This window comes from Nicotiana sylvestris, chromosome 6 (assembly GCF_000393655.2).
Source record: "Nicotiana sylvestris chromosome 6, ASM39365v2, whole genome shotgun sequence".
NCBI lineage: Eukaryota > Viridiplantae > Streptophyta > Magnoliopsida > Solanales > Solanaceae > Nicotiana > Nicotiana sylvestris.
Window position 1 is genome coordinate 164,388,560 of NC_091062.1, and position 14,798 is coordinate 164,403,357.

General features: G+C 39.0%; 1 protein-coding gene across 1 annotated transcript; it reads right to left on the reverse strand.

The window, feature by feature from the left end:
• Positions 1–3,214: 3,214 nt before the first annotated feature.
• Positions 3,215–14,519, reverse strand: LOC104220664 (1-aminocyclopropane-1-carboxylate oxidase homolog). Its single transcript, XM_070149495.1, has 3 exons — positions 13,972–14,519; positions 3,913–3,931; positions 3,215–3,523 (listed from the first exon to the last, which is right to left on the reverse strand). Exons 1-3 carry the CDS (start codon positions 14,517–14,519, stop codon positions 3,215–3,217), a joined length of 876 nt encoding a protein of 291 aa, XP_070005596.1.
• Between the last annotated feature and the right edge of the window lie 279 nt (positions 14,520–14,798).

Consider the following 14,798-nt stretch of genomic DNA (forward strand, 5'->3'; position numbering starts at 1 on the left):
GTGCATCAGTTGGGTTATTAAGAGGACTAGTAGGTGTATCATCTAAATCCGGTGTTTGGGTTTCATTATCATCCTCATTTTCCTCATTATTTTCTAAGATAGTTTCATTAGGATAAAGAGCATTCATAATTTCATCATCTAATCTTTCACCTGGTGCAACATTATGGAAAAATTCACTATCGGTAAATTGAAAACAAGGGTGATCACTATCAAGAATTACGGAAGGAGGAGGACGTCTAGGTTGGAAACTACTTTCAACTTGCTTATCTTTTCTAGGTCGGGGAGCCGGGGGAAGGGTAGTTGGTTGGCCACTACTTTCACCGGTTTTATCTTTTCCTTTACCAAATATTTTTTTCAAAGAAAATGCCATATTAATTATAATTATGCAATCTAAACCACACAAAAATATATTCTTAAAACGTAAGAGTTGAAACGAGTTTACCGGATTGCCGAACAACTTCTTGAAAATTGAAAATCGTTGAACACTTGAAAACTTCAATTCAACAACTTCACAATTTTTCACGAAATTTCAACAATAAATTAAGTAATTGTAGTAGAGAGATTGAGAGATATTGATGAATTGGTGAATAAAAATGAAAGAATGAGGGGGTATTTATCGTTGAGAAATGGGGAAAAGTGTAATTATATAAAGTTTGAGATTAAAATAAAGTTTGGGGGCCAAATGGCTATTTTAGAAACTACCAAACAGTCAAAAAAAGCCCCAAACGGCTACTTTTTAAATATGGCCGTTGGGCTGTTTTCTTTAATTTATTTTTTTTTAAAATTATAGCCGCTAGGCCCGCTGGGCCCGGACCAGACCCGCCAGCCGGTCCCGGGCTAAACGGTCCCGGGCTCGTGGGCTTAACAAAGAAGACCAGCCCGCCTCAGGCTTTAAGGGACCGCTAGGACCGGCCCACCAGGCCCGTGAGGCCCGTTAAGACCGCGGGCCCGGTCCGGTTCAGGACCGGCCCACAGTGCAGCATTATGGTTAGATCCATTCCTTTTGATAAATGATTTAAATAGGTACGGGTGCTGAATCCTTCAAATGTCCTCCCGTGCCTCTTCCTTTGCCTTTGCTCGTTTCTACTGCTGCCCGTGCCTCTTGACTAATTATAATTCTTTGACTATTTGACCAGTCCATGTGTCTCAGCATGTCACGTGCATATATAAATGCAATTTTTCCCAATAGGTTCTCTTTCAATTAATGAGTACATGATTTTGGAACTATTTGAACTATATTATATCATACAATGAGAAGGAATTAGTACTTGTTATCGAGGACAAGGAATAAATATAAAAAAGGAGATTAAAATAGTTCAGATCTAGTCTTCTCTTTTCACAAGTCTCCCCAAATAAATAAATAAAGAAATAGAAAGAGCACGCCGAAGTGGAGCACGAGGTATTTGCGACTAAGGATAGCACCACAATATTAAAGGGAAGGAAACATTAATATTAAAATAAAAAATCTTCAGGTTCAGTTGCTTTCATATCAGCAACTTTTGATGCTCATTTGTTTATTTCAGAAGGCAAGTGGAGCATTTTAATGTCACTCTTGTGAAAATGATCAATTTGACAGGTTACAACCTTCAAATGAACACAACAAAAATTGGAATCATTTGTTCAAAATTTCAAATTAGACCATCAAATCCTTCATAGTAATAATTTTCAGAAAATGCTACTCATTTACTTTTCTTGTTCAAATGACATTTGCTTTATTAGTCTTATCACTACTAACACATAAAAATATGAAGCAAAGATGATAAGGTTTGCACTAAGTTCTTTGAACTGAAAATATTGAAGCAAGAAACACTTGATATATCAATTCTTTCTTAGTGCATTGAGCTGGTGGTACTTTACCAGGAAGACTAAAAAGTCTACGTTAATTAATCTCGTTTTATGAAATGAAAACACTTAGGTCTTTTTTTAATTGAAAAGATGTGCGTTCATCAGTACAAGAATACTTTATTGAACTTACAAAGAAAAAACTATAGCCAAAGAGTAAAACAATGGAAGACGATGAAACATAGTTGCAAATCATATCACTATTTGTGTAATTTGAAATGTGATGATAAATAATTTCTGTGAAGCTCTTTAGTGTATAGATATATGCCATACTCTTTTCTGCTTGTCTCCAGGTAGATTGGAGGGTTTTCCTCTAATAACACCTCCTTGATTGGACCATATAGTCTTCATTCTTGAAAATTAATTATGAAAAGACTGGTCACTGAAATTCTTAGTCCTATACGTGCTAGACAAATCACATTAGTCCAGATCCTGACAATGCACAATTTGTTCTTTGAAATATTCTTCATATTACTTAGTTCACTTTTCAGGATTGGATCTTGTGATGCAATAGTGTAGAAGTATCAAGGTCCTCATGGAAGGAACTGATCGTTATTCCTATATTGTAGTTGCACGATATATTGGGGGATTATCTTCTGATAACATTTCTTAATTGGTCTACAATCTTAGAAATTGCAGATGGACCGTGTATTTAATTTATTCTTGAACCAACTTTATTTGCTAATACCTTGTGATTCACACTAATGTAGTACTCCCTTCATTCACTTTTAAGAAATGATAAATAAAATATACTTTTTACAATAATACTCATAATAATGATAGCATTTCAAAAAGTCTGAAAAATGAGTTGTTAATGATAAGGATAAAAAGGGAGGAATTTTTCTCTCTCTTAGATTTGCTACAATAAACAAGTAAAAGTGAAAAAATATTTTTCGTACAACATAAAAGCAAACGGAGATGTTAGTTGTCATTTGATACGAGATGAAAGTACCAAAAATAGTAGCAACTTTAGCTTCCGTACTAAAACATGATATTATGATCATGTCATTCTTGCCAAGTATTTGAAGATAAGGAAAGTGTAAAACTACTTTCATAAAATATCTATCATAATGCTTTTGGGGAGAGTGACTTACTGATAATTCACAAAACACAATCTTGCAAAGATCATAACAGTGTATGTTTGGCCATCCATGAAGCTTTAGAAACATAACATCAAAAGTTAAACTCTCAATTCACATCATAAATTCAATTTATTACATCGCTATCATTAGGGCCGAAGCCACCATTTTAAAAGGGTGGTCACTGGACCTTTCTTAGAAATATTACGAAAAGTTATATCGTATATATAAATAAAATATTATATTCTATATGTATATAACATATATTAAACGCCTTTTGTTAGAAAATATTTTTATTTTTTCAAGTCTAAATACTTGGGGAATTTTCTGGCTTCACCACTAACTATTATTAGATCCTGTAGTGCAACAATGCAGAAGTTCCACCTAGGACCTTTTGCGTGAAAGTAATCAACATAGTCTTTCACAGTGGTTGCACGATATTTTGGAGGATTTTCTTCTGACAACAATTCCTTAATTGGTCCATAAAGCTTGAGAGTTGGAACTGAACCAGTATCGAAGAAGCTTGCAACTGGTACTCTTGGACCAACTTTATTTGATAATACTCTGTGCTCAACACTTGGATACTTGTCATTTGATATGAGCTTGGGAAAAAAACACCAGAATAAGGACAATTGGTAAAAGTACCAAACAAAAGGGGAATGTTGGAGTAACAGTAAAGTGGTCTCTGTGTGACCTATAAGTCACGGGTTCGAGCCGTGGAAGTAGCCATTAATGCTTGCATTAGGGTAGGTTGTCTTCATCACACCACTTGGGGTGCGGGCCATTTCCTGGACCTTGCGGACGCGGGATACCTTGTGCATCGGGCTGCTCTTTGTATAAGTACCAAGTGTCACGACCCAAAATCCACTAAAGGTCGTGATGGCGCCGGACACCGCTATCAGGCAAGCCATCCATAAATACTTAATTAAATTCTCGTTTTGACAATTCAGAAAACCATGATTTTTCTTTAATTTAAATAAATAAAGAAAACCTTTACAGGATCATTAAAACTGTTTACAATTTAAAACTGAACAATCTCATTATCATGCCAGAACCCGGTGTCACAAGTGCATGAGCAATTTCTAGGAAGTAATGTAATACAACAACTGTCCGGAATACAATATTAGACAGAAAGTAAATACAGTAATCTGAAAGAGACTCTGATGGCTGCGGGTCGTCTCGAGAAGTACAACTCACCTAAGTCTCTATATCAACCATGCTGCTATGCCCACTAGGCCATTAGAGATGCATGTGCATGTGCAACAAAAATGCACATCAAGTTTAGTATGAGTACGAAAACAATGTGTACCCAATGAGTATTCCGTCTAATCTCAAAGAAGTAGAGACGAGAGGTCGACTTCGATACTTACTAGTGGTCCAATAGTAATATATCATTAATACAAATAATCATGGATTTATTAAGAACGGCAGTAAATTCAAATAAGTCACGAAACAAGTAAACATTTCCTTTTTATATTAAGAAGTCTCCATATTCATAATCTATTACTTATCAATTTATCTCAAGCCAAGGAGAGCAAATATCAACATCTATAAATCTCGAGGCAAGCAATACAAGCATGCGCAAGTCATGCCGAGGTCATACGACCCGATCCAACATAAATGTAAACTGTGCACTGCCGAGGGTCGAATGACGCGATCCATAGATACATCTATTACCCCGCTCGCGAATCATGCATGTGACTCGATCAAATATAAATAAACACAACAATCAGTCAATCAAGAATTCATCAAGGAACAATTATCCAAAGAAAGGCCAATTCTCTTTTAACAATTCAAGAAAATGAAGTTTAATCTTTTAGAAATTCATTTACTAAATCGATGTGATTTAAACAATTCAAACTGTCAATGAGATTACAAATATTCCAAGTGTAGCATGCTTTTGGGACCTAGACTACCCGAACTTAAACATAATAGTAGCTACGCACGGACTCTCATCACCTCGTGCGCACGTAGCCCCCACAAATAGGAGCACATCACCAATTATTTCACATATGGGGATAATTCCCTCTTACAAGGTTAGAAAGGAGACTCACCTTGCTCCGAAGATCCATAACCGGCATTCCACGCACTTCAGAAGACTCGAATCGATGGTAAATGCTCTAAAACTAGCCAATAATTATGCAAATCCATTAATATATGTTCAATTACTCATTATAATCCAATTTATAACAATTCCAAACACTGATCAAAAAATTGACAAAATTGCCCTCGGGCCCAGTGCCCGGATCTAGAAATTTTTTGAAGATAAAGTTTACCCATAGCCTCACGAACTCAAATATATAATTTACTCTCAATTTCATACCCAAAATCGTGGTCAACATCCAAAAATACAAATTCTAGGTCTTTTCACCAAAACCCCAAGTTTCTACTAATTTCCATACTTTAATCCGCAATAAAAACCATGTATTTAACTTACAAGAGGTGGGATTAACTTACCTCATATTTGATGATGAAGTTACTCTCTTCAAAGGCTCCAAAATTGCCTAACCCAAGTGAAAAATGCGTGAAAAATGAGCCAAAACTCCTTTAAAGAACACACTGCCCAGCCCGACCTTTTGCACCTGCGATCACTTGACCGCTTCTGCGGTTCTGCAGGTGCGGTTCCAATACCGCTTCTGCGGTCCTCCTCCAGCTGCCCCAAACCATTTCTGCGCTGCCCAGACCGCATCTGTGACCTCGCAGGTGTGGGAAATCCATCGCACTTGCGGTTTCTGACCCTTCCACTTCCAGCCGCTTCTGCGGGTCACCCCCGCACCTGCGGTGCTCCTCATGCAGGTGCGGTTACACCAGAAGCCCAGTTGCTTCAGCCCTTCCTCCAATTCCATTTTCGATCCGTTGACTATCCGAAATCCACCCGAGGCACCGAGACCCCGTCCAATCACACCAACCAATCCCCAAACATATTACGGACTTGCTCGAGGCCTCAAAGCATATCAAACAACGCTAAAATCATGAATCCACTTCCAATCCAAGCTTATTGAACTTTAGAATTTCAAAATTCTACATTCGATGTCAAAACCTATCAAATCACGTCCGATTGACCTCAAATTTTGCACACAAGTCACATTTAACATTACAGACTTACTCTCGCTCCGGAATCGGAATCTGACCCCGATATAAAAAAGTCCACTTCCGGTAAAACTGCTCAAAAACCTTCAAATTTCTATCTTTAGCCAAATGACTCCAAAATGACTTACGGACCTCCGAATTCACTTCCGATCACACTCCTAACACCAAAATCACCATACGGAGCTATTCCCAGACTTGGTATCCCAAACAGACATTGATAACCCTGAAATGCACTTCAACCTAAACTTATGAAATTCTTCCAAAAAATGCAAATTTCCACAATAGGTGCTGAAACATTCCTGGATCTTCCAAAACCCGATCCAGACATACGCTCAAGTTCGAAATCATCATACGAACCTGCTAGAATTTTCGAATCCCGATTCCGAGGTCGTTTACTCCAAAAATCCAATCTTAGTCAATTCTTTCAACTTAAAGCTTCCGAAATGAGAATTCTCTTTCCAAATCAACTCCGAATTCCCAAGAATTCAATTCCGACCATGTGTACAAGTCATAATACCTGAAGCGAAGCTGCTCAGGGCCTCAAACTGTTGAACAACACGCTAGGGCTCAAAGCGACCGGTCGGGTCGTTACATTTTCTCCCACTTAAACATACGTTCGTCCTCGAACGTGCCGAGAACTGCTATGGAGATGTCCGAAATCACTGTTTAACTCCTTGAGCACCTACCCATGCTACCACAACTCGGATGGGCACCTTAACTTGATCAATATGAAGATATCCTTTTTCAATTAAGCAAATAAGCTTTAGAGCCCAATTCCAACATCCGGAATTCCCCGCCAGGCCTGTTTCCAACATATGAACACCGTATCAATCACCACACGATGTACCCGAACATGACTTCACACCTTACACCGCTTATTCATAGGACCACAATAACATTCTCTGAGCATAATAGTCGAAATTCCACGAATCTGATGCTCCCATTGCACCTCATGACATACATAGGTCTTGCTCTAACTCTTACAATACCACCATGACGGAAGAGATGTGCAAAAATTCATAACCAATTGTTGAATCAACAAATCATTGGGTCTATACTCCTGACAAGAACCATCACCTCATTCTGAACCAAATAATGGTCTTTTCTCCTTAATATACTCCATATAATCAGATTGCGCTGATCCTAAATCCAATGATCTCGTCTCATCCAGTACGAACTGCTCAGGCAATAAGCCACCCCGGACATGATCAAAAGTCTTATATGATGCCACAATGTTCCAATAGGCTACCAATTCGAATGCGATACAAAAGGAAAGCGAACTCTGGAAGGGACTACTCAACTCACATAGCTAATACGAGTTTTTCTCAGAAAAATAGGAAACAAAACACATAAAAATAGATATAGGGAACTGTACTCAACATCATACTATTGCGGCATGCAACCCGATCCAAACAACATACCCATGGCGGTGTGCTACCCGATCCATACATAAAATTTATATAAGGAGATACGCACCGAGCTAGATTGCTCATTACAACAAAATATCGAATATTGGTCACAAGCACGCTAAGTGCATAATACCTTCCCTGGGGAGGCATATAGCGCTATAAGTTACAAAACTCAAGCACAACTGAGGTGCGATATATGATCTGAATCTCAAGAGCCATTCTACTCATATAACATCATCTCTACGCGGAACCTCAACACATAAGAAATTCACCAAGCTATCTCACAACTCACACGGTGCAGTATATCATTACATGAAATAGCTGACGATGAAATAACACCCCGACTACTCTTTCATAAGGAGTGCATTGCTGAAATGAACACATCTGGTCTAATATAGAACCCATATTTACATTTAAATCCATCCACATACCTCAAACTGATTCTGATCACATTGAACTAGGCTAATAACCTTTCAAAGGTCCATAATAACTCCCATTTTTCTCATAACATACAAGAATAACCATCATAACCGGAGTAATCCTCCACAATCCACAACCCAATAAACCGAGTGCCCTCCAGGCATCAATTCTCAATTTAACGACATCACCACAATCTTCATACATGGTTTAACTCTTCAATAAATCAAGTGACTACATGCCACACTTATACAACCTTCCGTGGGGCACGCTCCCGCAACCTTCCGTAACCGATAACAGGTCTGTACATCCAAAGCATCGGCCGTACTAATGCTGAAAAACGATCAAGAATCCTTAACCAGGATGCAAAGCTTTTTTCACAAAACACTGATCTCAGGTGATGCTGAAGACAATACTAACTTACTTTAAACATCAAAACTCCTTTCATGGTCATCCGAGCTCGTGACATCCTTGTCAACACCGAACTACAACCTTGATCCTCACTTCAAATTCCATACCACTCACTGCACCCAACATGCTAATATATGATAGAAAACGATTTCCCATCATAACTCCGGAACCACTAATAGATTAACACTTCGTCATATAAAAACTTTTCACTTAACTCACTTTAGGAGAACCATAGCAACACACAGGTGAATTCTCATAACCGTTGAATATGCAAATCTCTAAGTAGTGGTCTAAGCCACCATAGCCCTCCCGGGATCCGCCTATACATAACAGGCCATAACACTAGAATACTTCTGAATAACATCAATTACGGCGGCCAACAAACCTCACACATACCGTCATAAATCACTTGCATAACTTAATCACGCTGAAGGAACTGATCACTACCACCAATATGTCAATTCAACTATGGCTAACCAATCTATCTTCTTCCAATTTATCCTTGATTACCTTGGAAATAATAATAACTCCATTCAACACATAACATACTCCATCTGCACTCATTCTGAGTGACCTTGAATCACGAGACCATGCTGTCTCAAATCCCACAAACCATTTCATACCTCCCTTGTGCGCACATTCGCATCCTCAATTAGTATGCCCATTTTGATAATCCCTCTACTAATCCGAAGTCTTTTCTCATTTTCCTCCCAAATGCTACACTGTAAGTCAAAACATCATCGAACATTCTGGGCCTCTTCTTATAAGCTGCTACAAAAGCTTGATTCTTAACCGAACCTATAGGCTTGAAATCATTAGGCACCACACTTTACCCCTTTGAATCCACTAGGACTGTTGTTGAGAGCCACCCGCTCTGACTTGGCCTCGAATATAATCAACTCCATGAATCTTCTAGAATATGAATACTCTCTCAACGAAGCACCCGACAGAATTACTTCCCTTGAAACCCGCATCTATACAAGGCATAAATCCTGAATCCTTCCCCAAGTCTGAACACGAGCCAATAAGGCCAACCATAGCACACCTTTAACAATTCTTTTGCTCAATCACCTCTTATGTTACTCTCCCTTAGCTGAAATAACCCATCAATTTGCTAATAACCGGAAATCTCATAAATAGACGACCATGCAATCCAACCGTAGGCGGTGGGACTCTCCCACTTAGCTTGAAGCCACTATTACACAACTCTAGAACCCACCAAGATTCTTTCTCTTATTGACATGACTTTGCGCAATCAAACCGCCAAATTCCTTGAAATCTTTCCGTTAATATTTCATGAACACTCTGAATATCTAGCAATATTCACATATTCGACCTCTTACCGGATAGCCAGTAAAATCCTTCACGGAAGCTTCGCCAACCACGGGACCATTGACCTGCTCACAGGAAATAACCCACCTGAGCCGACGCTCATCCACCAGCTGCATAAGTTCATTCACTTCTTGAGGACATCAACCGAATGCGTGAAAATATCTTCCGATTCAAAGTTATGTTGTATCCTTCTTCATATCAAGCAGTTCCTTTCTGTCATATCAAATCTCCTGTCGTATGCTAGCCAATATTTCAAATTAAATCCATAGACCCCAATTACCAATCACTAAAATTCCCAAAATCATTCCAAACTCTCCTTAAGGTGCCTAGTTATCCTACCACAAAAACCATATGCAACTCCTCCACTCTCTTACTTTGGCGGAACTCACTCATTTAATCAACTACTCGACCTTCGCTTCTTATACATAGCCTTCTAGAAATTTAACCACCGCCTGATACTCCCCACATGTCCTTCCTCATCCCTTGCTGCTTAGTTGTTGCTTTAAATAAAATCTATCTTCGTGGCACTTGAACCCACAATCGCTACTAACTTTAAACCTTTCCGAAGATCATCTTTCTCGAGCTGTCAACATTAGAAAAACCGATTTAATACTGAACCACCGCACCCCGCGATCTCTGACAACCATTTCTCTAATATTATTTTACAATATCTTGCTTCAAAGGCGAATTGCAGAAGACCATAACACCGACGAACTTACATATACAATTGAGGACGACGACACTATATCGCAGATGAAAATTCCACCACGCTTGAAAATACCTAGTCTCGTTACTTCCTCTGCCCAAATCTGTACATTCATAGGCCAATTTCTTTTCCTCCACCGAAAATAAGATATTGAATCTCGAAACCATGCACTATGCAAACCTTATTTCAAGTCATTCACTGCCCCGGCACATGGGCATGCATCCTACCATCACGTCACTACTGTGAGATAATCATTCATGAGCATCAAAGCAACCCGTGCATGGACTCAAAGCTCTCAGAAGTATAGCTACTGAGCTAAAATGACAAGATATCCTTCCACAAGGCGATGATAATAGCCCAATCAACTATACCGGGAGAAATATCCTGCACCACATATGTAGTACCAATACAATTCTTCAATTCTAGACTTATAACAAGCGCTTCACGTCGCATAAGATTGAGTAAGAAGGAAACAAGGGCATAAGCCTCAAGGAATAAAATCACACGATAAGGAATCAAGAAGGGAAGTGCTCCTAACAGTCCTGTAGCCTCTCGAAGATAAGTACAGACGTCTTCGTACTGATCCGCAAGACTCTACTAGAATCACTCATGACTCGTGAGACCTAAGGGAACCTAGTGCTCTGATACCATGTTGTCACGACCCAAAATCCACTAAAGGTCGTGATGGCACCAGACACCGCTGTCAGGCAAGCCATCCATAAATACTTAATTAAATTCTCGTTTTGATAATTTTGAAAACCATGATTTTCCTTTAATTTAAATAAATAAAGATAACCTTTACAGGATCATTAAAAATGTTTACAATTTAAAATTGAACAATCTCATAATCATCCCAGAACCCGGTGTCACAAGTGCATGAGCAATTTCTAGGAAGTAATATAATACAACAACTGTCCGGAATACAATATTGGACAGAAAGTAAATACAGGAATCTGAAAGAGACTCTGCTGGCTGCGGGTCGTCTTGAGAAGTGCAGCTCACCTAAGTCTCCGTATCAACCATGCTGCTACACCCACTAGGCCACTAGAGATGCATGTGCATGTGCAACAAAAATGCACAGCAAGTGTAGTATGAGTACGAAAATAACGTCTACTCAATGAGTATCCCGTCTAATCTCGAAGTAGTAGAGACGAGAGGTCAACTCAACACTTACTAGTGGTCCAATAGTAATATATTATTAATACAAATAATCATGAATTTATTAAGAACAACAGTAAATTCAAATAAGTCACGAAACAAGTAAACATTTCCTTTTTATATTAAAAAGTCTCCAAATTCATAATCTATTACTTATCAATTTATATCAAGCCAGAGAGAGCAAATATCAATATCTATAAATCTCAAGGCAAGCAATACAATCATGCACAAGTCATGCCGAGGTTGTACGGCCCGATACAACATAAATATAAACTGTGCACTGCTGAGGGTCGAACTACGCGAACCATAGATGCATCTATTACCCCGCTCGTGAATCATACACGCGACGCGGTCAAATATAAATAAACACAACAATTAATCAATCAAGAATTCATCAGGGAACAATTATCCAAGGAAAGGCCAATTCTCTTTTAACAATTCAAGAAAATGAAGTTTTATCTTTTAGAAATTCATTTACTAATTCGATGTGATTTAAGCAATTCAAACTGTCAATAAGATTACAAATATTCCAAGTGTAGCATGCTTTTGGGTCCTAGACTATCCGGACTTAAACATAATAGTAGCTACGCACGGACTCTCGTCACCTCGTGCATAGCTAGCCCCCACAAATAGGAGCACATAACCAATTATTTTACCTATGGGAACAATTCCCTCTTAAAAGGTTAGAAAGGAGACTCACCTCGCTCCGAAGATCCATAACCGGCATTCCCCGCCCTTCCGAAGACTCGAATCGATGCTAAATGCTCCAAAACTAGCCAATAATTATGCAAATCCATTAATATATGTTCAATTACTCATTATAATCCAATTTATAACAATTCCAAACCCTGATCGAAAAGTTGACAAAATTGCCCTCAGGCCCACGTGCCCGGATCCAGAACTTTTTTGAAGATAAAGTTTACCCATAGCCTCACGAACTCAAATATATAATTTACTCTCAATTCCATACCCAAAATCGTGTTCTAAATCCAAAAATACAAATTCTAGGTCTTTTCACCAAAACCACAAGTTTCTACCAATTTCCATACTTTAATCCGCAATAAAACCATGTATTTAACTTACAAGAGGTGGGATTAACTTACCTCATGTATGATGATGCATTTCCTCTCTTCAAAGGCTCCAAAATCGCCTAACCCAAGTGCAAAATGCGTGAAAATAAGCCAAAACTCATTCTTTAAAGAACACACTGCCCAACCCGACCTCTCGCACCTGCGGTCACTTGACCTCTTCTGTGGTTCCGCAGGTGCGGTTCCAATACCGCTTATGCGGTCCTCCTCCAGCTGCCCCAAACGGTTTCTGCGCTGCCCAGACCGCATCTGCAACCTCGCTGGTGCAGGAAATCCATCGCACCTGCGGTTTCTGACCCTTCCATTCCACTTCCAGCCGCTTCTGCGGGTGACCCCCGCTTCTGCGGGCTCGCACCTGTGGTGCTCCTCACGGAGGTGCGGTTATACCAGAAGCCCAGCTACTTTAGCCCTTCCTCCAATTCCATTTTCAATCCGTTGACTATCCAAAATCCACCCGAGGCCCCCGGGACCCCGTCCAATCATACCAACCAGTCCTCAAACATATTACGGACTTGCTCGAGGCCTCAAATCATATCAAACAATGCTAAAATCATGAAACAACCTCCCATCCAAGCTTAATGAACTTTAGAATTTCAAACTTCTACATTCTATGCCAAAACCTATCAAATCACGTCCGATTGACCTCAAATTTTACACACAAGTCACATTTGATATTACGGACCTACTCCCACTTCCGGAATCGAAATTCGACCCCGATATCAAAAAGTCTACTTCTGGTCAAACTGCTCAAAAACCTTCAAATTTCTATCTTTAGCCAAATGACTCCAAAATGACCCACGGACCTCCGAATTTACTTCTGATCGCGTTCCCAACACCAGAATCACCATACGGAGCTATTCCCAGACTCGAGATCCCAAACAGACATTGATAACACTGAAATACACTTCAACCCAAACTTATGAAATTCTTCCCAAAAATGCTAACTTCCACAATAGGTGCTGAAACGTTCCCAGGTCTTCCAAAACCCAACCGGACATACGCCCAAGTCTGAAATCATCATACAAACCTGCTGGAACTTTCGAATCCTGATTCCGAGGTCGTTTACTCCAAAAATCCAATCTTAATCAATTCTTTCAACTTAAAGCTTCCGGAATGAGAATTCTCTTTCCAAATCAACTCCGAATTCCCAGGAATTCAATTCCAACCATGCGTACAAGTCATAATACGTGAAGCGAAGCTGCTCAGTGCCTCAAACTGCTGAACGACGCGCTAGGGCTCAAAACGACCGGTCGGGTCGTTACACCAAGACTCAAGGAGCAGAGATCTAGTTCTCTTATTTTCCTAACACTCTCCACTGAAGCATTAATTGTCATAGTTTATTCTTGATTTTGTCACAACATATATATACATATTTAGGTAGTGAAAAAGTAAATGAAGTTGGTTGGTCTTTTTATAATTCATGTTTAGATCGAACACACCTGCATGCTGCTGGCAATTCCTCAGGACTAGGATAATTTGGAGCCATTAAACAGACGAATGAGTCTCTCCAATTTGTAGCTGGAACAGAAGGACTAAACACATCATGATTGTTAGAATGAACCACCACTTTATTATTATCTCGAGTATAATATCGTTTCTTAATCTCAATATCTTGCTCAAAGAATCGTCGTGTTCCTTGCAATATTTCTTCCCGGACAGGTAATGGAATGCCATGATTAATCACTTGAAAGAAACCCCATGTCTCTGATGCATCTCGAACTTTATCCACAATATCTTTATGCTTCATTGGATCCTTATCAAAGCCTTCAAGATCTATCACTGGGAAAATAAACTTTGTCGCGCAACAACTGTTTAAGGACTCTTGTATTTTTTGTGGTTGAATGAACATTCGAGGAACCTCAGTAATTCCAGCATCGACAAGCCCTTTGACACCAGCCTCAGTATCTTCAAGGGCTTGTAACTCACTCATTTTGTCATAACTTTTGTCAACTGTGGCCTGAAAATCATTTGTACTTGAGACTGCCATCATTCGTAAAACAAAGAGATTGGTTATATATAAGCTTTAAAAGGCTTTAAAGTTTTAGTGGAATTCTTTCAAAGGTTGAGAGGATATTTCAAAAGGAAGAAAAAGAGTACAAACGTGTCTTCAGTAGTACTTTTCTATGTTTTGAGTTATCATTATATGTTGTTTAATTTATGCTGTTAACATTATTTGGATGATAAAATTCAATGCAACAAAGTATTATTCTAACTAATTCAATTTTAGTTTTAATATGTAGCAAATATTCAACTTGACAGAAAAAAA